This window comes from Amblyomma americanum, chromosome 7 (genome assembly GCF_052857255.1).
Source record: "Amblyomma americanum isolate KBUSLIRL-KWMA chromosome 7, ASM5285725v1, whole genome shotgun sequence".
Classification (NCBI taxonomy): Eukaryota; Metazoa; Arthropoda; class Arachnida; order Ixodida; family Ixodidae; genus Amblyomma; species Amblyomma americanum.
This window is the reverse complement of record NC_135503.1, coordinates 20,419,050-20,443,293: the sequence shown is the minus strand read 5'-3', so window position 1 is coordinate 20,443,293 and position 24,244 is coordinate 20,419,050. Positions and strand designations below refer to the sequence as shown.

The 24,244-nt window shown below is 47.5% G+C and overlaps 1 protein-coding gene across 2 annotated transcripts in view; it reads right to left on the bottom strand.

Moving 5' to 3' along the window:
- LOC144098626 (monocarboxylate transporter 11-like) overlaps positions 1-23,821 on the bottom strand; it is a 54,275-nt gene extending 30,454 nt beyond the window's left edge. The window contains exons 1-2 of one of the 2 annotated variants that reach the window (XM_077631415.1): positions 23,540-23,821; positions 21,142-21,999 (exon numbers count right to left, since the gene is read on the bottom strand). In XM_077631415.1, the coding sequence (XP_077487541.1) occupies positions 21,142-21,574 (433 nt within the window). In that variant the 5' untranslated portion in view covers positions 21,575-21,999; positions 23,540-23,821. Of the gene's footprint in view, positions 1-21,141; positions 22,000-22,791; positions 22,994-23,539 lie in introns of those variants that run through there. The other variant, XM_077631414.1, reaches the window with a different exon arrangement.
- Between the last annotated feature and the right edge of the window lie 423 nt (positions 23,822-24,244).

The following is a 24,244-nucleotide window of genomic DNA, read 5'->3' as shown; positions in this document are numbered from 1 at the left end:
CCTATCGTTCCATTCATCCTTTTTTATTTTTCACTATTTGTTGATCAGTTTCTGGTGGCGACGCTTTATCGGTTATGTTGTGGAAGCTTTACAGGCACACAGTCCAGCGTTCCGCTGCTCCTCATGTGGCAGGACACTTGTTTATGGCCTGCTCAAGGTTTCATTGAATGCACTGAAATTATTAGACCCCGCGGAGGCGATGCAGCGATATTTTTCGTGACCTGACGGTTTTCACACCAACCTTGCAAACTCCCCTTATGAGCGCGGGCAAGACGTGAATGAAGACTTCTTCTTGCCACGTTTACGCCATAAACCGTCTTTATTGGCAAGCGTCTCGCTCACTTGCACGAACACCCAGACGCCGGTCACAACACATCCGTACGGTCATGTCATGTCCAGCTCATAACTCTTGGAAGCCAAATGTATAGTAGTAGTAGTAGTAAAAACATTTATTTTCACAGAAGGAAGAGTAAGGGAGTAGGGTGTTGGGGATAGATAGAAGTGGAGCTGCAGTGGTCGGTATTCCCTAGTCCAGGATCCCGTTGGCCTCCGCCGCTGCCTTGGCCCTCGTCACCAGCATAAGCTGTGTGCTCGGGTCGGAGTCAGCCAGGAGGGCCTCCCACTGCTCTAGACTAGGGCTATTTATCTTTGGTAGTAAAGGGCTTTTTTCACAGCCCCAGGTGGCGTGGTACGTTGTGGCGTAGCCCCCACACCACACGCACTCTTTCGCATATCTGTTCGGCCACATTTTATAATACATGGCTCTGCTTGGGTAGGTGTCTGTTTGTAGTCTTCTGAGCGTGGTGGCCTGCTCTCTGTTGAGGATATCCGCCGGAGCCGAGTACTTCTTGCGCGCTCCCAACAACGCCTTCATTGCCTCCCCGTACGATTCTGGCGTGCTGAAGGGTTCGACCGGCAAACCCGCCCTCCGGTTCGTGAACCCTCGGACAACGGTGTCTGCCATGAGATTTCCCTCAACCCCAGTGTCAGGGACCCAAATGATGGTGTGTTGAATGTGTGTGTTGTTTGATCCATGTCTGTGTTGGTTTTGTGCGAAGAGAATCCTCGCGGCTTTTTGGCCGATCCTGCCATCTCTGTATGCCCTCGCTGCAGCCTGAGAATCCGTCGCTATCCAGTAACTCAGTCCCTGCCGATGGGCTTCAGTCAGGGCTAGAGCTATGGCGATCTCTTCCGCTGCTTGAGTTGTCCTTGTGCGCACTGATGCACCAGTAATTATCTTCCCATTGGCGTTCACTACTGCTACCGCCCTAGCGTTTTCCTTCGTTCTGTACTTGGACGCGTCAACATACAGAACCATCTGTTTCTTCTTTAGGAACCTGTCCAACTCCAATGATCTCGCCGCCCGTCTTCCTTCGTGGTTCTTCGGGTCCATGTTTCTGGGCACTGGTTTAACCAAGAAAGTGCTCCTAATTTGGCTGTCAATGTCTGTCTTGTCTTCGCCCTCGCCTTCTGCCGGGTATCCTAGCTTTAGCAGTAGTGCGCGGCCAGTGGCTGTTCTTTTAAGTCTTTCGAGTTGAAATCTGAGCATAGTTTCACTGTGCTCCTCATAGGTGCCGTACACACCCATGTTCATTAACTTTTCTGTCGAGGCGCAGGTCATGACGCCTAAGGCTTGCTTATACGCCTTTCTGATGCATGTTTCCATTTTGTTCTTTTCCCCTTTATTAGGTTGTAGGTACGGAAGCGCGTACGTCATCCTCGGTATGATGAGCGCAGAAGTGATCCGTAACGCATCTCGCTCCTTCACCCCTTTTCTCTTGTTCGTAATCCGGCTTAACATCCTGCATATCTGTTTCGTGGAGTGTTCCAAGAGCTGGATGGTATGGTCTCGTTTGCCTTTCTCCTGCAGCCACATTCCCAAGATGCGAAGCTTATGTGTCCTTCTTACGGGTTGTCCATCGATCTCTAACTCTATCGATCCCCTGTCCTCTTTGTTTTTGTGAAGTCTAATAAATTCTGATTTTTCTGGAGAGCACTGCATCCCGCTAAATAAAGCAAATTGACCGATCTCATCCGCCGCTCTTTGCAGTATTTCTTGCTTGTGTCCTGTCGATCCTTTTGTCGTCCACACTGTTATGTCGTCCGCATAAATTGAATGTTCTACATCTTTGATGTTTTTCAGTCTCCTAGTTAATCCAATCATTGCTATGTTAAAGAGCAAAGGTGAGATGATGGATCCTTGTGGTGTCCCTCTGTTTGGCGTCGTCTTCTTTTCTGACCTAATGTTGTTGATGCCGATCGTTGCTGTTCTGTTAGACAGGAAGGCCTTTACGTATGCGAAGATCCTCTCCCCACAGTTTGTTGTCGAGAGTTCTGCGAGAATGGCGTTGTGGCTGATGTTGTCGAAGGCCCCCTTGAGGTCTACAGCCAAGATTACGCCTTCTCGAGTCCCCGATATTTGTTTTAGTACCATGTCTCTTAACTGGAGCATCACGTCTTGCGTGGAGAGTCCCGTTCTGAACCCGAACATAGTATCCGGAAACAGACCGTTGTCCTCCATGTAGTTGCTCAGTCTAGTCTTGACCACTTTCTCGTATAGTTTACCAAGGCATGAAGTTAGCGATATCGGCCTAAGGTTCTCTAAACTGGGTGTTTTCCCTGGTTTAGGTATCACGATAATCTCAGCGTGTTTCCACTCCGCCGGGACCGTGCCCCTTTCCCAGTGCTCGTTGATTAGTCCGGTCAGGCTTTCCATTTGGTCATCACTGAGGTTTCTGATCATTGCATTGGTTACTTGATCTTTTCCCGGTGTTGTGTTCCTCGTGAATGACCTGGCAGCCGCGTATACCTCGTATTCTTTTATCGGGTCATCCAGCTTCGAGTTCCTTGTCCCTGAATATACCATGGTGCAGGGTGGCACCTGCGTGCTTCCGACGTACCTGGACCAAAGAAAATCTGTAATCTGGGCGTCCGTGCCCTGAAAATTGTGCGTGATACGTTCTATCGTTTTGCTGTTTTCTCTCTTCGATTTTGTCGGGTCTATGATGTGCCTGAGCAGCGCCCATGTTTTAGCGCTACCCAAGTTGCCGTTTAGTTCATCGCAAATTTGGTGCCAATTATCTCTAAGTAAGTTTGCGGTGTGGTCTTCTATCTCCTTATTGATTTGAGCTATTCTGAGTCTCAATTTTCTGTTATGTTTTTGTTTCTTCCATCTTTTCGTCAGCCCCCTACGAGCCTCCCAAAGATGTAGCAATCGTTTATCCGCACGTGGAAATTCATCGGTAACCTCTAGCGTCATAGTATTGTCTCTGTGGACCTCCCGTAGTCGTTTGGTCCACTTTTCGATGTCCGTTATCGCATTTCTTCCGCCTTCATTCTCCAACTGTTGTCGGAATTTTTTCCAATCTGTGATTTTTGTCTTCCTCTGGATTGTGCTGAACCTTGTAAGTTTAATTTGCGTTTGAATTACGTAGTGGTCGCTTCCGAACTGCTCCCCGGTGTTAGACCATTCGTAGTCTAGGATATTTCCTATGATGGTCAAATCAGGGCTAGTGTCTCTTGAAACGCTGTTTCCGACCCTAGTAGGGTATCTGCTATCGGTAACGATTTCCAGCCCGTGCGTGTCCACTCCATCTAGGATGGTTTTTCCTTTCTTTGTATTCATCTTGTAGCCCCACTCTTTGTGCGGAGCATTGAAATCTCCTACAATCACAAGGTGGTTTTGTTTTACCAGGCCGATCACCGCTCTAATGATTTCTCTGAAGTCATGTCTCCTCTTGCGCGGTGGGGAATAAATGTTAAGTACGAACAGGCTCTTCTCCCCGCGCTTCTTAGGTATTACCTCTATTAAAAGGTGTTCTATATCTTCTTCTGGCGTCGTGTGCTTGTGCGTAGTGACCCCCTTCTGACATAAAATGGCCACTTTTTTATATCTTTCATCTACTATGGTGTCGTAGCCGACTATCTTCGGCGAAGTGTTAGTTTCTTGCAGCGCTATTACAGTAGGTGGGTGTTTATGCTGCATTACATGTACGTTGAAATCGTTTTTGTTTCTAAATCCTCTACAGTTCCATTGCCATATTGTAAATTTTTCTTCTGCGTTAGCCATGATGTGACACTACTGCTGCGCCGCGAAGATCTTCGCGCTTTCGTTTAGGTCGACCTGTTCTGGTGCTCTCTTGTTTTGTCTCCTGAACAGTTCTGCCAGTCTCTGATCGGTCGCGTTCAGTCTGGTCATGATTTGTTCCAGCGTCGTCAAGACTGTTTTCTGTTGTTCCTGTATTTGGTGTAGTGGTTTAGTAGCATCTATTGCTTCCGTTACTTGCGGTTGTACGGCTGCTGGCCCCTGCGTGCTTGTTGTCGTCGAGGGCGATTGTACTCCGTGTACTTTTCCTTGGTTTGTTTGTTCTCTTTGTTGTTGCTGTTCTATAAACGAAAGCCTCCTTTTTAGTCGTTCGTTTTCCTCTCTAAGTTCCCTGTTTGTTTTTTCTAGAGCTTCGAATCGAGCCTGTATGGAATAGTCTAGAGCAGTGGGATAGACTGGAGACTCGCTCCTAGACTGACTCACCTTCTTGGACTTCTTGGTCTTCTGTTTGGTTGCGGAAGCGTCATGAGCGTTCCCTGGAACCCAGGCGTTGCCGCCACCGTGGTCGGTGGATCTCGCGTCTGCTAGCCCCGGAAAGTCTCCATCTTTGAAGAACGGCGTTCGGCTTCTGCTGCCGCCGCGCCTGTTCCGAGACGCAGATCTCGAAGATCCGTTCTTTCCTCTCGTTTCGGCTTCCTCGCTGTCGAACCACCGCGGCCTGTGGCCACCGTGGTAATTACTTTCTTTTTTCTTGCCTTGCTTGTTCTGCTGGCCTTTCTGCTTGAGGCGTCTCTTGCATCCTATATCGCCCGTGGCGTGAGCGTCGCCGCACCACTCACACCTGGGCTCCCCACACTCGTGTCCGTCGACGTTGGCACGTTTGCATCTAGGACACTGCGGAATGGGTTGTGGTTCCGGGCAGACGTCTGATCGGTGCCCCTGCAGGTGGCATCTGAAGCACACCTGCTTCGTAGGTTGGTAAGGGTAAACTCTGTACAGTCCTCCCATCACTGCGACTGTCTTGGGCAACCTCGGTCCATCGAACGCGATGAGCGCTGACTCTGACTTCCCGAGCATTCTGGCGTAGACTGCACGAATTCCCGGCGTTGCTACTTGGATGTGGTTCATTAGGATTTCTTGCGTGGTGCCGGCCATCACTCCGTGCACCACACCCCGGACAGTTCCCTCCGCTGTGGAGCAGTAGGCATTGAACTCGAATTCTTTGTCTCCGAGGCACAACTTCCTCGTCTTTTGCAGAGCTTCTGCCTTCGCACCATCTGGCGTCCGGACTATTATTATGTTTGAGATGGCTTTCACCGCGACAAGCATGTCGCCGATGTAGACCAGGTTGCATTCCTTCACCAGGGCTTGTATGTAATCGCTGGGCTTGAAATCTCCCACTCTTAGGTTGTGGCTCTTCGGTCGGAATACGATTTTGTATCCTCCTTTCGGGAGCTGTACGAAATCTCGCCTGTTACCAGCGAGCGTCTTCAGTTGTTTGTTTACAGCGGACGCCGGTGGCGCGTTCGGGACCATGGCGTTCGGTCCCAGCGTCCCAGGTTTCTGCTGCTGCGGATCGCTCGTACTCACTGGAGTCTGGTTTGCCTCGGAAGGTGTACTTGCTTGACCGGTAGCTTTCCTATCCTTCTGGGCTCTGCGCTCCACTAATTCCTTCATCACTCGCCACGGGGTCTCGTTGACTGGGTAGACTCTTGGTTGTTCTTGCGGTCCCCTCGTACCTCCGGCGTTGCTGATGCTTGCAAGCTCCATGGCTTGGGGCTGGTCCGTACCCGGGCTATTTTCAAAAACCGGGGCCGTAATGTGTGCCGCAGTCGATGCTGATGCCATGCCGCCGTCGAGGCTGCTCAGCCCCGGTAGGGCCAGCGAAGCCCATGCGTCTCCTGCTTCGGCCACGGCCGACGCTACGTCGGCGTTAGGGTTAGCGTGACTCTCGCCGCCTCAAGATTTCAATGTCCCGTAAGTGGAAATAGATTCTACTCACAGAGATAAAATTGGTGTTCAGATGGTCCTCGTAACTTCACGGAACACATCCAATAAACACTTTGCATTAAACTCGGGTTTTCCGGTCAAAAACACTGACGATTCACGGAGCCCATGCAGAGCACGTCCGCGTTCCCGCGCAGTTCACTCCATATGTCCCAAATGTATAAACCAACTGAACGTTGATGACCGGCTCTTACGCTGTATTTATGCGCCTTTCACTGCCGACTGCCTCAAGCATCGGAGCAATAAGTTACTTCCTGAAATTACATCTCTGTTAGGCTGTTCGTTGCTATGTTTTAGAGAACGTGAATTTTCATTGGTGTTTTTTCTTTGCTCCCTTTTTCTTCAATACGTAGTCGCACAGCAGTAGAGAAAATACTCGGCATAATTCTCGCCCGTTACTTGCACCCGATGTGAACAGAATATAGATGAGTCTAAATAGAGTAGAGTCCCCGCGCCACAAAAATATCGCGGGTACCCAATACGAACATTTGTTAGGTTTGGGCAACCTGAAAAGAACGAACACCGCCACTTCAGACACTCGATATGAACAAAAAGTATAGTGGGGCAGCCAGAAAAAGAATGTAAACCAATATGCCCCTGCCTGTGCCACTAAGTATAACAGGCTTACTACTCGATATGAACAGAGAACATTTAGAATGCTTTGTAGAAGGCCTCATTTATCGGATAGGCCTCATCGTATAAGCACTTTTTTCGCACCATGGCACTCCGCCATGTCTTAAAAGATGAAACCTTGAACGTCCTTTGTCAACTAACACTGTCAAGTGTGCTTAGAGAAAAACAACAGAACCATGTGCAGTCTCTTGAATCCTTTCCGATGTCCACATGTAAGGATAACGTTTTTGGCCATAATAAATTTAGCTTCATAAAAGAGTATGCCTTAGCATCATGTTGTGGGGCTGAAGCTGATGGTGTAACGCAAATTTCGCGTAACAGTTTTCCGGCATGCTTTCGCCTTTGCGAGAAAAACGAACGGACAGGGGTTGCGTTTGTAAAGATATCTTTAAGTGGGTCACTGAGATAAATTCTCATTACCCTTGGCTAACAGCACAAGTTGCCCAAAACAGTGGAGTTAAAGGCAATAATCTATATTCACATTCCGATTATTTTTCATTTGTCAGAGGAAGTGAACCGTATAGGGCCAAAAGCTGCTTAAATACCGAATGTTTCAGCGAGGAGGAGGAGGAACAACTTTATTTACGTCATGGCCTAATGGCATCATGACCTAATGGCGCCGTGACGGGGGCCCAGGCGGCAACTCAGCGGAGGATCTGAGGCCTTTGTCGCTCAAGAGCCGCCGAGACCTGCTGGACGGCCCAGGTTTGCACGTCACGGCGCCATTAGGTCATGATGCCATTAGGCCATGACGTTTCCATGAATGTTTCAGCGAAAACTTCCAAAAAATTTCAAAAATAGGCTTTTTGGGGTAAAAAAAAAAAGGTTTTGCGGCATGGTGTTACCAGTATCGAAGGACACCAAAAAACCGGTGAATTGTCCTAAGTAGTAAGCTGGTTAACAAATTTTAATAGTTGTAGTGTTAGGCGGATAGTTGCAATTAGAGTTTTGTAGCCGGTCGTTAGTAATAGCCCTATAAGTTTTTAGAAGTTCGAAAACGCGATTAACTTCTACAAACTGATATGGCTATCACTAACAACCGGCTACAGATCTCTAATTGAAACCAGTTGGCTATCTGTGATAGTTAAAAAGTTGGGTATCAGAAATTAGTTAACCAGCTCAGTACTTAAGACAATTCACGTTGTTTCCGGTATCTGCCAACCCTGGTAATACTATGCCGAAAAAGCCATACTTTTGCACCAAAATCAAGAATCCTATGTTTGAAAATTTTTGAAAGTGTTCCCGTGGCCTAGTGGTCTGGGCGTCCGCCTCGGCTGCGGGAGGTCGTTGGTTCGAAACCCACCGCCGGACACCCACCGGTAAAAATGGGTACAATCCACCCCTGGCCCGGCGCCCGGCTTCTTCAGGTGTGAGTGCTTGGAGGAGGCTCCGCAAACCCCGCTGCGCCCCTTCGGGGGCAAACCCAGTTTCGAACAACTCAACCTGCAAAGGTGGTTCGTGTTTCACTCCCCAGTGAAGAGTTCCGACTCAAGACTCGTACGCTCTAACCAGCGTCAGGTTCAAACACTATGGTCCTTCGTCAGAAGCGATTCAGAGTATCACTACGGTCATGGGCTAGTCCGGCTTCTCGGCTGCCCGACTTTGTGAGTTTTAAAACCTCTGGAGTGCAAGTATCGCTATCGCTACCACGTGAATGCAAAATGGCCAACTGTCGCAACAGCTGCCGTAAAACGATTGACTACACAGGCAGGGCGTCCTTTATTCACGGCAGCGCTGCAGCTACCGATTAAACAAACAGCAGTTATCAGGCTGACAGCGAACAGCGAAGCGGCGTGTGAGGGTTTAATAAGAAGCCAGGCAGGAGAGATAAGAACAGGAAGCGAAGTCAATACAATGAAAGCGTCAGATCCTGGCGCACTCAGCAATGGCCTCTGTATCAGCGTTGCGATCGCAGACGCCTCCCTACGACGGGGCGCAGCACATCTGGCGGTTTCTACTGAGCTGGCCGAGCGAAAAGCGTTTCGTCGATGAAGCGTTAAGAGTGTTATTGTGGGCACGGGCTTAACGCGACTGACCCCGAGTGCCATCTCGTGGCAGAATCTAAAATAGAAACGCCGCTTTTATGCGTTCATGTTAGTAAGCACACTGGTGAGCCCATTGCTATATTCAATCTAGAAGCGCCGGCGCAGTCATTCGTTGTAAAGAATGAGTTACAAGCTTGCGATTCGCTAGATCTGAACTCGCCGCTGTCAAGGAACTGGATGCACCGTCAATCAAAAGCGCATCGGGCAGCCCTATCGGGGAATAGGGAGACCGAAAATTTATCTCTTCAGTCCGATTCGAGGATGTTTTAACCTCCAAGGCTAGGAGTCGCCCAGGATACTTTGAGACCTGACGGCTGCCCGGGCTTGATTCCTGACTTCTTTTTGTATATCTGCGTCCGAGCTGTGGATCAGAGCTTCTCATGTTTCATCATTTATAACTGTCTCACTTAGTAGACAAAAGGTCACTGTGAAAAATAATTTTATATTCATATTTGTTCATATTTGTTGCCACAGAGCATGAACATGAACCTGGCCAGTAGGCCATTGGCTGGACTTAGTATGCTGCACTTGTTGGTCTGATTGAGCGGTCCTCTTAGTTGTGTCTGACAAAAGTAATTGATTGATACCAGTGCACGATACATGTGTGCGCTAAAAAAAATAAACAGGTATGAAGCGTATGTTTGAAAGGCTTCGAGTGATTTAATATTTCTTGTGCACTCAATGGCGAAATTCGTTATGAACAAAGGATGGCGACAAATATCAACGGCTTTACACCTAGTGTTTTGCAGTCGAATGACAGTGCATACGTACGTTCCACAACGCCATCCTGCAATCCCGGCGTTTGGTTTATGGTTTATCGGGGTTTAACGTCCCAAAGCGACTCAGGCTATGAGAGACGCCGTAGTGAAGGGCTCCGGAAATTTCGACCACCTGGGGTTCTTTAACGTGTACTGACATCGCACAGTACACGGGCCTCTAGAATTTCGCCTCCATCGAAATTCGACCGCCGCGGCCGGGATCGAACCCGCGTCTTTCGGGCCAGCAGCCGAGCGCCATAACCACTCAGCCACCGCGGCGGCTCAATCCCTGCGTTTCTCAACTTCAAATAAGACAAGCGAGTTCAGATGAGGAGAGCGCTTTATCGTAATGCTTGTAAGCAAACAAGTAACTCCTAGACTATTCGGTGAAGACAAGAAGACGCAAACGTGACCGTTTCTTGTTTGTTTAACGTCCTAGTGCTCTACAATATATAATAAACGGTTAATTAAAAGCACAAAAACGAGCAAATACCTAGATAAACAAAGGCGCTTCAGCTCGTGCATCCGCTATTTGGCTCCCAACAGTGGCGACGGTGGCTGCTCCTCAGTCTGCCTGCTTGTCTGTCTCGGAATCCAATTCGGTTGATGGAACTCGCCAGCGGGTAGCGTGTCTGGATCCCCGGCGTCGTATTTACGTCTGTCATTCGGCAGTCGCCTCTGCTGCAAATATAGCCAGCGTCTTTCGCGGAACCGTTCATCGTGCCGCGTATCGTTTGTCGATATCTGGCAGCAAGATGCCAAGTAATCTGGGAGACAGAGCACACACGTGCACGTTGGGACGTTGCGAAGCGACTGGTGCACTATCGCAATCTTAGCAAGAGGCGCGTTAGAGATTCTCTGCGATAGCCACGTAATATACCTAAAGCCATGTCGACGTGGTCATCGGGAAAAGAAGGAAGAACTATGAAAGGAAGCCCTCAGCGCTCCAGACACTAGCGTTTATTTGGTTATGCACCGAACTTTAAAGAGGAATATGAGCAGTATTCTCCCAAACTAAAATTAATAACACCAACATAAATATATGCTACTCGCTCATAGATGAAGGGTACGTTTTGTTTGAATGTTGTAACTGATCCATTTCACACGGTTCTCACCTGTCCATGTGCTTGGAACCAACTTAAACAGCAGTAAAACCTTGTTAATTGGTCTCTGAACTTTAATCAATTTTTTTAAAGTGAAAAGGTGTTTAAGGACATCATGCGATGCAACCGTAAGCGTGATCGGTCGCTTCGTGACGTCATCTAATAAGAAGAAGGAGAAAAAGGCGACAAGGGCTGGAAACTGCAAGAACCAGCTGCTAGGCTTCGCGTTCAAACCAAGCATCGTCATCGCTATACAGCTTACAAGGCGCTAGAGGGAAGTATTCTACACAGACACATGCTCCTCTAACGAAAAAAAAAACCCCCAATAACCAAGCTTACCGTTTCAGTAAGCAGATACCATATTTACCAAGCAGGTGCTAAGATCAGATCCCTATGACAGCTTCTCGCAAAATTAGGCGCGTCGTTCTATAGCTTAACATGCTAAATTTTTTTGCCCTTGTCAGGTTTACTTTTTTCTGGCTTACCGTCTTCAAAATGCACATTTACCAAGGTAAAACCTAGGAAATAGTTTTTATTATTAGATCTCCAACGCAATATTACTGAGTCATATGTAAGCCTAACATGATACCATAATTCCATCCCCATTATGCTCCGTAAACGAGTGCGCGAATTGCATCCGCGAGTCATTCAATTGGAGAGGGGGCCATAAAGCAGCCCTGTGCTTTTTTTTCTATTTACTTTCGAACATGCATACAACATAGCACTGACACACGTATTATATTTGGTTATGTTAAACTGCATAACTCCAGCTGTGCACTGTCCGCAAACGTACGATCCTCCACAAAAACTGAACAGCCTCAACCCACAGAGTTTCTTACTATTACCTAGAGGGAAAGCTGGCGCCCCGCCTATGGGGGTTTGCATGGGGCTTCCTCAAGACCACCTCAGCCACCATGGGCGCTCTAAGCATCATGGGACGGAGAGCTTCCGACTGCTGAGCCAGACCTTTTGGCCAAAAAATAGCGCAAAAATAAACGTTGTTCGACAATCAAGAATGCACTAACATTCAATTCAATATCTTGTCTATAAATTGCAACAAACGAGCAGAAAAGCATGTGAAATCAATGTTTGCCCAAATTAAGAGGTGGCTTGCTCTTCAAATGGCCAAGTATTGCACAGCACAAAAACTAACATTTCGTGCTTAACAGGCGCATTTTTAGAAATAAATATGTTTTTAAAAAATGTTATTGCTTAAACACTTTAAAATTTTTTTAATGGCATTTAGAAAAAAACAGAAACATTTTATTGACGCCGTGTGCTGTTGCGTTTTCGCGGCTACGGCTTTTGCACGCTACCTTCGCGCCAAAGTCGTCTGCGCGCGGGGCGCGCCATGGACGGAATGGGACATCTCATTAACGCCACTTTGTGTTCCCGGAAAAGTCCGACTGTCCCGCAACAAGTAGCTCACCGGCCCATGATGCCTTGAGCGTCCATGGTGGCTGAGGTGCAGCGACGCCAGCTTTCCCTCTAGTTAATAAAAAGAAACTCTATGCATTACACTGTACAGCGTGCATCTCGCTTTCTTTATATCTTAATACCGGTATCCGTGCTTCAATGTTTCCGTGCTAGGCGTCACCCCTGACAGCTCAAAATCCACTTGAACGACAGGCCCGTTGTTTTCGGCCACAGAAAGGGAAGCGCTACTTACTAAACAGCGTGCGGAGTAGGCGTCGCTGAAACCCCTTCTGCACGTTGCGATTCTCTGCAGGAGAGTCGAATGACGCTAGGCCAGCGGAGTAAAACAGACGACATGCGTGGCTTGCAGTTGATATCAAGGCGAACACTTAACAGGGAATAACACACGATATAGCCAACCTCTGACTTCGGCACACATTGCTATGGCTCAGCAGTAACCGATAAGTACTGATAACAGCCTTCCACAAGAGTTACTCTCATATCTCATATCTGACGCGTTGATGCAAAGGAGAGCCCGTTGATGCAAAGGAGAGCCCGTTGGAATAGCCACATGACCCGCCGCGGTGGCTCAGTGGTTAGGGCGCTCGACTACTGTTCCGGAGTTCCCGGGTTCGAACCCGACCGCGGCGGCTGCGTTTTTATGGAGGAAAAACGCTAAGGCGCCCGTGTGCTGTACGATGTCAGTGCACGTTAAAGATCCCCAGGTGGTCGAAATTATTCCGGAGCCTTCCACTACGGCACCTCCTTCTTCCTTTCTTCTTTCACTCCCTCCCTTATCCCTTCCCTAACGGCGCGGTTCAGGCGTCCAACGATATATGAGACAGATACTGCGCCATTTCCTTTCCCCAAAAACCAATTATTATTATTATGGAATAGCCACACTGTGCAAATGATACAAAGAAACTCTGTGGCACACTCTGCTGACCAACGTTTCGACAAGTGAACGTGTCCTCAACTACGCCAGACGAACCCGTGTCCTCTTGTCGAAATGTAAATCAACGAACTGAGAATTCCCTGTCTATCCTTGTTAAGGCTTCTGCTTCGTAAACCACCTTCCCTTTCTTTTGCAGTTGTTTTGCGTTATCCGTACTATTTTTAAGCTGTCTTAAGGAGAGAAGACTGATTTTCTGTCTAAAGCATTTCCTGAGCAGCATGTGTCTGAACGGCTTCTTTGAGCCTCGCGGTAATGCATCCAGGAGACAAGAAGGAGCGCCGATCCGACAGGGGAAGGACGATTCCGCGACGCGACGGGCGTGACCTCGCAGTCGCGATCTGCTGCCCGCAGTCGTTGAAGGCTGCTTTTCGATTAGAGCCGCCTAATTGCCGGCCCAGCCCCTGCAATTGGCGGCGACCTATTGATCACTGCCTCCCCATGAGCTGACGTGCGAGGGAACGGGGCACCGCAAGCCTTTTGATGTCCATTAATGCTCGCAGTGCAATAAAACAGGCGTACTTGTGAAACCAGAGTCCAGCCATTATACTAAGATGGCTGAGGGTCACTCTTTAATTAGTGTTTGCAGTGTCATTAGAAAAGTTAAGGCAAGTTGTCTTATACATGCTTTGATGTGTTCACGATGAGACAGTTGGGCATTGCCGCATTTCGTAAAGAAGGCTATGGATCGCCGAGCCATCTGCACAGTGGAATGAACAAAGTAGTGCAACGCATCTTCGTAGTTGGCGGTGTAATCATAGCTGTTTACTTTGCAGTTCGCTAACGTTAGAATGCTACTGTCCGGTGCCCTCCATCCAGACACGAACATCTGTTTAGTAACCATGCCAACTTTCTCCCATGAATGGACAGTTTTGGTTGATGACACTAATTTTGTTATACACTTGCAAGAACACTGTGAAATAAAGCGGCCTCCATGACTAAGCTACCAAGTCAAAGTAATGTCATGTCAGCCGAGCTCTTTCTTTCTTTCCTTCTTTCTTTCTTTTTATTTTTTCCTTTCTTTTCTTCTTTCATTCCTTCTTTCTTTCTTTCCTTCTTTCTTTCTTCCTTTCTTTCCTTCTTTCTTTCTGTTTCGTTCTTTCTTTCTGTTTCTTTCGTTCGTTTTTCTTTCTTTATTGTTTCGTTAGACGCAGTCTAAGAGGGGGCCCAGGCTAAAGGCGTCCGCGCACCTGACAAGGACCTCGACCCCCGTACACAATGTGAGAAAATGTAAAAATTTTAATTTAAATCTAAAATTGTCCGGCATATCGCTAAATTCCATAAAAAACTCAACAAATGGTGCGATAAGTCTGCTCTAAAACTGTGCATGCAGTGAATAAATAACCAACCACTTACAGCTACGCACACGCAAGTGTCAAGAGAAAACTTAAGTAACGTTGCAGTGGTGTTTTTTGAGCTTTTCAGTTAAGCACTCCAGCCTTCCCGTATAGATCCGCCCTCAAGACAAAGGACTGAAACAAGACAGCTCTTCAGTGCAGGCTGCAAGTGACGACAGTGCTGTTTGGAGCCCAATGTGTCCGATATCTCAAAAGAGCTGGCCTTCATCCATAGTGGCCTTCATTCATTTTTGCGGAGGAAAAAGAACTACCTGCACCACTGTTTGCTGTCCTGTTTTCTTGGGTTACGACAGATAGCAAAGAGCATGCATGTACGGAATCACGGAAACATTTACTTGCGAACAGAGTCGACTATGGTGACTTTACCAACTTTCTTCGAATTTCGAGGCGCAGAAAAGTACGATGAACTTCTAAGGCAAAGGTCCTGGCTGCCAAAAGTTGCTTCACGCTGATGGTCAGGTGATTTGGTGGCAGCGTCCGTATAAAGTACGACTAAATGAAAGCTCTCTTTACCAGCCTTGAACAGGCTAATCCAAAGGAGAATTAGAGATTTTTTCGTCTCGGCTCGTAGGTCCAGCTGATTTGCTTTGCGGAAAGGAAGGGGTCTATGTCTAAAAACCGCCCAAAATTCCAACAGGGATTCTTGAGCTGTACTGATGGTTAGGGACACACAGAAAACATAAAAATGACGTCAGATACATGTGATGCATGGCAGTAGCTACAAAAGTTGATCACTACCAGAAATCACCGCCAAAGCTTAAACAAAGCGGATGTAATTTACTCTTCACGCTACGCCTTGAGTACAGGGTCGTGCTCCGATGAGATCTCTCAGCACGACTGTGACGCCGATGCCAATGTGTACTCTATTCTTCTGATAGAAAGCGATTTCGTTATTTCACCGTAATTATATGCGTATTCCTGCGAGACACCATGTGTAAGACAATCTCTGCGGTCTATCTACACTGTCACTTACACATTTCTGATTAACCCGTCATGCAAAATAAGATAATTCAAATATTTTCTGTGACTTGCGGATGCTTCAAAAGTAATGTCAGGTCTTTGTTTGAAATTCTGTATGACGCGCTTCAAGTTTTTGACCTTGAACTTCAAGCGCGTCATGCAGGATTTATAGTTTGACCCTGTTTTACGGCTGTTCAAGGTAAGACAGGATCAAAGGCTGTTGCAGTTAAAAAAAACAAACAAACTAGCGAGGCAATTTTTTCGTGTCTCTCTCTTCTGAGACAACTGCGAAGGCAGCTATTGTTTGTTCTCTAATTTTGCCTGTTGCTGCTCCAGTGCATTTATGTGAGCCTAGCTAGAAGATAAGGGTAGCATCCTGTGACCGAGTCATTGCACGGTGCAATGAGTTTATTGCTCATTGGCTTTTGGGTTTGTTGATCCGCCAGTGAACAAATTCTCCCTCTGCATGGCAAAGACGTCCGGTGTTAGCGCTGCTGCCACCAATCGTCTTTCGCTTGTCAGCCGCCTTTGTCCCATGTGCTTTGGCAAAAATACGGAAGAACGACACCTTACAAAAAAAAAAAAGTCACTAACTGGCTCGATGCCAGAGGCACAAACTTTCATTTTTTTTTCTCCCTCAGCTTATCTGTAATACTTTTCCTTTTTCAGCACTCCCATTGAAATCACTGTTACGTTGCTTGTCAGAACAATAGTTGCCTGCCGCACTACCCCCGTTTCCGCCACTACCTCTTTGAACTTTCTAATCGTCACTTTTTTTTGCGATTTTGAAGCATATTGCAGGTCCAAGGGACTCCCAGTAAACAGTACGAAACATGAAGCTATAAGGAATTAACTATTTCGTCCGATTATTCCTGAAGGTTGCTGGTCTGGTTATACCCGCGTAAACGAGCCATTAAAAAAAAAGTAAAGGATAAACGCACGCAAGGCGCTGGTATTCCTGCCAGAAAGCAAGATGTTGCAGCGCTCGACATAATTACGAACCACTGGCTCGTGCTATCTGATCTGAAGAATGCAGGTATGTGACCACTGCTTCAGCCCGTATCAAGGTTGTAATATTTTGTGAACAGCGTGTGAATTTCTCATTGTGTTAGTGCATTCGTAACGGCTCTCCTGGAATAAAGACAGCAATGAAACTGCACCAGTACTCTTTTCTGCTTATAGTTTGCGCTCTGCATTTTTAGTCATCTTATTTCTTATTGTAACCTCACCGGTAGAGCTTCTGAAATAAATGAGGCGTATTAGTTAGGACTAAATTTTTCTTTTTTGCGCATGAAGTTACCGAGGGAAGAGTATAAAGGGTTTGTGAATAGGGTCAACGCTTGCTGGAAGGGCAACTGAGCCAAAATAAAAAAAAGAGCAACGGGATTCGCATTGTTTTTGTGCTGGTAAGCTGTGATATCCTTCTTTTTTTTGGCCCTATATATAAACATCCCCATAATGGCTGGGGCGAGTTTTGTGCATTGTTTGTGGCGTTACGCGTTCGCATAATTGCGCGCGACCAGTCGTTCGCCCGGGCTCTTTCATGTCTCACAGTGCACACGCTAAGTGTAGTTTTTCATTCAGCATTGCTGCCTTTTTTTACGGCGAGAGCCGTTACTTGGACCTTCCTTCGAGAGGTCGTCTAAGTGAAGCTCGTTGTAGCAGCTGTAGTTGTCAAAATCCGCAAGCCAAGAGAGAGAAAAAAAGATAGACAGTAGAGAAAGGAGACAGAAGTCAAGCCAGGCCAGGGAAGAGAAGACGAGAAGAAATAAAAGAAAGAAGAGAAAGAAGCAGAGGAAGAAAGAGAGAAGAAAAAAGAGGAAGAAGATGGAAGATGCAAAGAAGAATGAGACATATGCCATGTCAGGAAGAGAAGAAAAGAAAAAAGGAGAAGCAGAGGAGAAAGATTAAGAACAGAAGAAAAAGAAGCAGTTGGGGAAGAAGAAGAGAGAAAGAATAGCCACCAGATTCTTGGCTGTTCTTTTTAACATTTTTCTAAGCTCAATTCCATGCATTCAAAATGTGAAAACTTATGTGTACGCCGACGATATTGCATTTTTTGCATCAGCAGGTGACATTCACACTCTTTATCGAACCCTGCAAAATTACCTCAATGTTCTTGACAACTGGCTAGGAAGAATTCATCTGTCCCTTAATGTGAAGAAATGCGCATTGTTAGTATTTCCAGTTTCTGTTCCTGTAAACATCTGCCTGGTCTATAGAAATAACATAATACCTCAAGTTCAGACGGTGAAGTATCTCGGTGTAATATACGACTCTACTCTCTCCTGGCGGCCACACATTGAGCAAGTTTCTGCAAAAGGAGTTCGGGCCATTGGCATCCTGCGCAGGCTTTGTAGTGCTAGGTCAGGCATGAGAAGGCATACGCTTCTGATGATTTATAAAATGTACGTCCGCCCAATTTTGGAGTTCGGGTGTGTTTTATTCTCAGGAGCTCCTGCCTATAAACTTCGCCCTCTTGTGCTTTTGGAGCGTGAGGCGTTGCGCCTTTGTCTGGGGCTTTCAAAATATGTCGCCAATGCTGTTCTGCACCTTGAGGCGCGAATGCCTTCGTTATCAGCTAGGTTTCGCCTTTTAACAGTTCAAACATTTTTAAAATTGTGCGGCTCACCTCTTCACGCTTCCAGTATAATATTTCTTAGTCAACCTTCCGCCTTTTTTGGTGCTGCCTGGTCTCGATTTCATACCCCGCAGATATGTTACTGCAGTCCCTCCTTGATCACATAAATATTCATTTCACTGATGTCCGCCAAATATATAACAACTCCTCATCTGTCCAGATTGAATTCGATGACATTTTCCCATCGAATGCAAAGCTGCAGCCCTTCCCGCTTCTTCAGGGTCTATTGCAGGACCACCTAAGGTCCTTTCCCTCTCATGTTCTTATTGCTACCGATGCCTCGCAGGATCGCGAAAAGGCAGGTGTGGGAATTTTTTCACCTTCACTGGATTGGTCTTTTTCTCTCCGTCTTCCTGACTTCACTCCAATTTTTCTGGCTGAATTATTAGCAGTAATCTTAGCCTTACGAAAATTAGAATCTACCGTTTCCCAGGTCGTGGTTATGACAGACTCTCTGTCCATTTGCTCTTCCTTATCCTCACCCACTGACTCTCGGCCATTACGCCTCTTTAAGTTCCTGATTCTGCTGCATCTAAATTCGGTAAGGTTGCTTTGGGTACCAGGTCACATGGGCTTTCACTTAAATGAGGTTGCAGATTCCTTAGCAAGAGCCTCTCTCAGCGGCCCAATTGTTGCTGTCCTACCATCGTGTGCATATACAGCTGCGGTGAGGTTTCGCAGCTACACAATATTTAAGGAATTTGCTGCCTCGGCTCTTACATCATCTCCCGAATATCAGCATCTTCTGCATCCTTGGAGTAGCAAAGACTGGCGCTCACGCAGACTAGAGGTCTCTTTCACGCGTTTGCGTTGCCGGGTTCCCCTTCTAAATTTCTACCTTCACAGATCTGGACTGGCAGCTTCCCCACTGTGCCCTTTTTGTGCCGAACCTGAGACAATGGATCACTTCCTGCTGTTCTGCCGCCGCTTTTCTCATTTGAGGAAGCGTCTTTTGCAAATTCCATTTCATCAACTGGGCTTGCCTGTGTCTTCCGCGGTTGTTCTTTCCATTGGCGCTTCTTTGCTTGGACGAAGCGACAGGAGTGTGCGCTCTGCTGTGCAAAATTTTCTTCAAGAAACGCAGCGATTCCCATTCTAATTTTTTTTCTTTTTTTTTCCCGATCTCAGTCAGTAAGACATTGCAACATTACAGGCATTGTGTACTATTATGCACATTAAGCAATTGTCCCGTCTTCGATCTCCAAGTTAACTGAATCGCTTTCCTTCCCTCTTCCAATCAATCAGACTACATACTATTTCCACTGCTTTTCCCGTCAAAAATTTCCTGTATCCAGTAATTAACCGCCTGTGTCTTGGCCACTCCCCCGTAGTGGGTATGTGCCAGCAACGTTTGAGGCCTTCCTTCCTTCCTTCCTTCCTTCTTGGCCGATCCCCCATTGTGGGTATGTGCCATCTTTTGATAGGCAAACAACAACTAGAACAACAACAAGAGAGAGTTAATGGAGGTACGCTACCAGTCTTTTTTCTCTTCGTTATTCTTTTAACGCTAATTGTTAAAGATTGTTTAGGGTCTTGGGGAGTTTAACGTCCCAACGCGGACTCAGGCTACGTGAGCCACCGCAGTGAAGGGCTCCGGAAATTTCGACCACCTGGCGTTCTTCAAAGTGCACTGACATTGTATAGAACACAAGCCTCTGGAATTGCACGTCCATCGAAATTCGACCGCCACGGCCGGAATCGAACCCGCGTCTTTCGGGTCAGTAGCCGAGCGCCATAACGATACAGCCACCTCCGCGGCTGCCTCCTGAAATGTTTTTCACCAACAACGTAAATGCTTAATTTGTTTCAGCGTCCGCTGAAGCACTAATCGGTTTTAGAAGAGCTCGACCACAAGCTCAAAAATCTGCCCACGAACTGGCGCCATTACTCGAACCCTAGAAAAATTTCCGCGGTCAGTTCAGCGCCTAACGATTTGAGCGGGGGAACTTTTTAAAACCAGCCGTTTTTCGTCATTCACTTGAGAAACAGCTAATCGCGTTTTCGGGTCGTGCACCCAGAGACGGCTAATTTTAGACACCAAAACTGCAAGATAAAAACCAAGACTGTAATTTAGAATGCTCAGTGTGTCTGTTTAAAATGCTCAATATGTCTTATTTGAGATCGTCCGCCGGCAGCTTAACCGCTGCCTTTTGGTTCAGTGTTCGCCAGTGAGCCGCCTCAGTAGGACAAACTTGCTCCTTGCGTCTGCTTCAACTTTAAAAAAAAGAAATCATTTGACGCATAGCCAGAAAAGCAGGCGAGCATGTGCCAAAACAATATATTTCATTTTTATGATAATGTGCCAAGATAGCCTGTGACAAAAGCATCTCATTCAAAAGCCTATAAGAGGGCGCTGTGGCATGGAATTATAACTCATCCTACAAGGTAGTAGCAAAAAGAAAATGGCAGCGGCATCGCTATGCATCTTGCTTCAGTAATCTTGGCGTGAACTTTTGCAACGACCCCTAAAATAGAAGGATGTTTGCATTTGCACCACAGCTAGTGAGTGATTCTAGACAGCGGTGAATTGAGCCTCTGTTAATAGGCCACTTGTCGTCACTGTGTGTTATTAAGTACGCTATCACAGAAGAAATGAAATAACGACGCGTAAGTACTAAGAGAGAGCGGGTACAGGAATATTTATATTGATTCAGGGAGAACAAAGATATGCGTGGTAGCTTTTGAACGAAAACAGCGATAGCTGATCTTAGCAATTATTTCTGCCTCAGATGCAGCCTTCCCCTTTTGTACAGCGACAGCTGTTAAGGCCATGATTCCCGCTAATACAGTGCTGGTGTCGTTTGCGTAACACTCCAAATGCGACGCGCCACGATGACTGGTCAGAATGGAATGACTTCATGCATGACGTCATGACAACGCGCCAAGCTGGTTCGCCAGAATGCCAATCAGTGATTGGACCGAACACAAAGACGTTACTAATGATGTCACGAGAGATTCACTACATCTTACCCGTGGAGCTATGCGAGTGTAGCGGCATAAATGCAAATGGCGGTCTGCGAAAATACCCAGCATTAAGACACTTCCTATTGGCATAGGCATTTAGCGCCATTTCTACAATGAAACACATCTGACCAATTTCGTTTTTCGTTCACGCCACCCTGTCCTCATTTCGTTCCTGGAAGTAAATAGATTTAAGTCATAAAGGGTCAACACATGGGCAACAACACCGAACTCTGCCCGTGCAATAACTGCAAGCACTCACGGACGTCGTCGGCGTGCTCCTCTCCGAACTGCTGCACGGCGGCGGAGTGGAGGACGCCGTAGTTGAGCTGCAGCCCCCAGCTGAGCGCGTTGACGAGGCACACGCAGGCGCACACCACCCAGCCCCAGCCGCCCTCCGGGTAGTAGTGCTGCCGGATGGTGGCCGCTACGCGCTGCTCGGCACTCGTCAGCCGGGGAGTCGCGGGCTCGGACCGGGACGGAGGCCTCTCCGGCCGGCTGTCCGATCTGTGCTTCGGGCGGTTGTGCTCGCAACCAGTGGCATCGTGACCCTTTTCCTCGTCGCATTTGTCCCCTGCACCGTCATTCTCAGCGTCCGCCTCTATTTCGTCAGATGGTCCGGCTCTCGTTAGAGATTCGGCAGTAGCCACGCTCGAAGAAGCGATCGGTCCTGGCGTCGTCTCTACGGATGCCATATTGTCCGGCTCCTCCTTATCAGCGACAAGCTTTCTCACGCGCCGAAATGAATTGCAGCGTAGCCAACAACAGTGGGTCTATCACGCGGTTCCATGGTGAAGTCCAAAGCTTGACTGCTGACAAAGCGGCCTGGTGCCTCCGCAATGTCCTATTGAACCATACCATGCTAGAGACGCTGAGAAGTGTAACGCACACTTTCCTCTGATGATTCTTTCAGAAGAAATCGGTGCACTCGAGTTCACATGAGCAGTCTCTGGAGCAGTCAATGCATGCTGGCGCCTTTTTCAGCGACGTGGTGTTTCCTTTGTTTTTCCTCTTTTCGAAGATGCGAGGTGGCTTCACCACCTCAGACGTAGGAAATGTGGTGCAGGCTCATTTCGGTCCATTAAGAAGGATGCCAGCCGTGTCCAGTGGTTCACCATCACTGCGGGCGAGAAAAAATAAAACTTCATGCAGAAACCTCCATATCGGGATGCCCGTTGGACATGCTAAGTCTTAGTACCGACATTCCCGTGCTCCGCATTAACGCGACACTGTTTTGTATGGTTTGCACAACAGGCCCACCATCTTTGTCCTTCAAAATTGCCATATGAAACTTATCGAGCAAGGTAGGCTGATTACGAGCCATGACAGTAAACCCAGGCACGCGTTTTATTATCCAGGAAATACACGAATCTGAAAGCTTTTTCGCAAGAGCACCGCTTACTCCCAGCACCTCGCCTACGTTTAATTTACCTATCTTCAGTTGCATTAAACTCAATATAAATCTGTTTTTGCTTTATATAGCAAATTGCGCAACGTACATTTTCATTGCCGGAGCATAAGTTCAGCCAGAACTTTCCTCAGAACAAGAACACCGTTTGATACCACAGGTGCAAGTACTATCTGGCAATTCCAGTGTAGTAAATAATAAACGAAAATTTACTTGAACTGTATGATTGCACCGCACAACAAGCGCTAACCCTTCGCGAGAGTGCCACCGCGTCATCAGCACCTCCTCGTAGGCAGAGGTGCTTGTGGTAGCCTAAGTACAGGCAGCCTCAATTTTAAAGGGAAAGTTGGCTTGCACAGACGAACTAATTCTATCGTTATTTTTCCACCGAAGTAGATAATGTTTAGTGAGTATTATTCCTCCAGAAGGCAAGCAGTCATTGGTTGAGTGCTCACCGTGTGTTCTCTTTTATATGCCCGCTGCATGTGCACTAAAGTATTTCACCTTGTGAACTGGAAAAATGCCGGCTACTCGTGGGCGAAGTCATCTGCAACGACACCGTTGTGGCATCCAGCTCCAGTAATCGAACGCTCAAAAGCAACGAACTTAAACGATGGCCGCTGAAGCATCACCATTCTCCTGTCACCGCCAGGTCCATAGCGTCCACGGAGAAAAGAAGAAAAAAAGTGAAATGGCGGAGTCCTGGTCTCTTGAAACTCCATATTCCGGACCCCTGAAACCGCAGAAGCAACAGAGGCATAACGAAAGTAAACATTAACAGTTCTTTCGAATCCATGCTTTTACGTCACACGCGTGCGCCTGTAATGAACGTAGATTCTAAGAAAGGTTCACTTCACACCACTCTTGCACTTTCCGGACGTTATAGCTCAACTCGCAGTGTTAACATGGCTCAAAATACAGTCAGACTAGGCATGCGTAAAAACTGGGAAAAGGGTATACACGTTAAGTTGGGTAAGGCAGTTTTGCGACAAATTGATTCTTCCCAGTGACAAAATGAGCTGTCAACTGCAATATATCCAAGAAACTCTGAGCAAAAGCCTTTCACAGCGCGACAAGACGCGACATCCAGTCTATCAAAAACGCACACACCTTATCACCACGAAACACTCGAGCAAAATTCGAGGGTAGAACGGTGTACTTTACGAAAGCACGACGAAAAACACGGGACGCTCTACGACAAACAACACATGTCATCAGAAAAAACGAAGAAAAGCACGAAAATATTGCGCACTTTTCGCTGTTTGCTTTGGTCACTTCCGGCGTCGTCTGCACTGGAGCTCGCGTTCACTCGCGGTTAAAAATTGACCTCGGAACGCGCACAAACACAAATAGCGTCTCCATCTCCAAGAAGGAGCGTGTCGTGCTTGCTCGGACACCCGCGTCATCCGCGCAGCCTTTCGAAGCCACTGACAGCCGCGTGCTACTCATCCCGCCAACTCGAGAAACGGGAGCCCGCCGAGAGAAACGCCCCCTTCTGCTCCTCGAGCAGAAGCGAACCGCGAGCAGCACTCACCGCCGCCGCCAGCGCGCAACTGGCAGAGGGAGACGATCCGGCCGAGACGTGGTTCTCCCCCCGGAGCCGGTGCGACTGCGCACGCGCGTGGCAGCTGTGCCCTGCTGCTGTCTGGATCGCACGTGTCTCTCTCCTCCCGGCGAGCGGTTAGCGCGCGTAGGTGGGTGCTGTGTGTGTACGGAAGCGCTGGAACTGAGAAAACGCGGACGTCAACAGCTGCGGCTTGTCGCGGCTAGCTGTTTATGGGCACGGACGGAGGAATTGCTCGGTGAATGCAGGAACCTCCCAAAACAAGAAATTAGTGAACTACTAAACCAAGTTAGGATGTGATAACGAACGAGTGAATGAACTGTCGGAGGAAGCAGTTATAGAGGTGAGGGAAGAGAGGAATGAATGAATGAATGAATGAATGACATGATAACG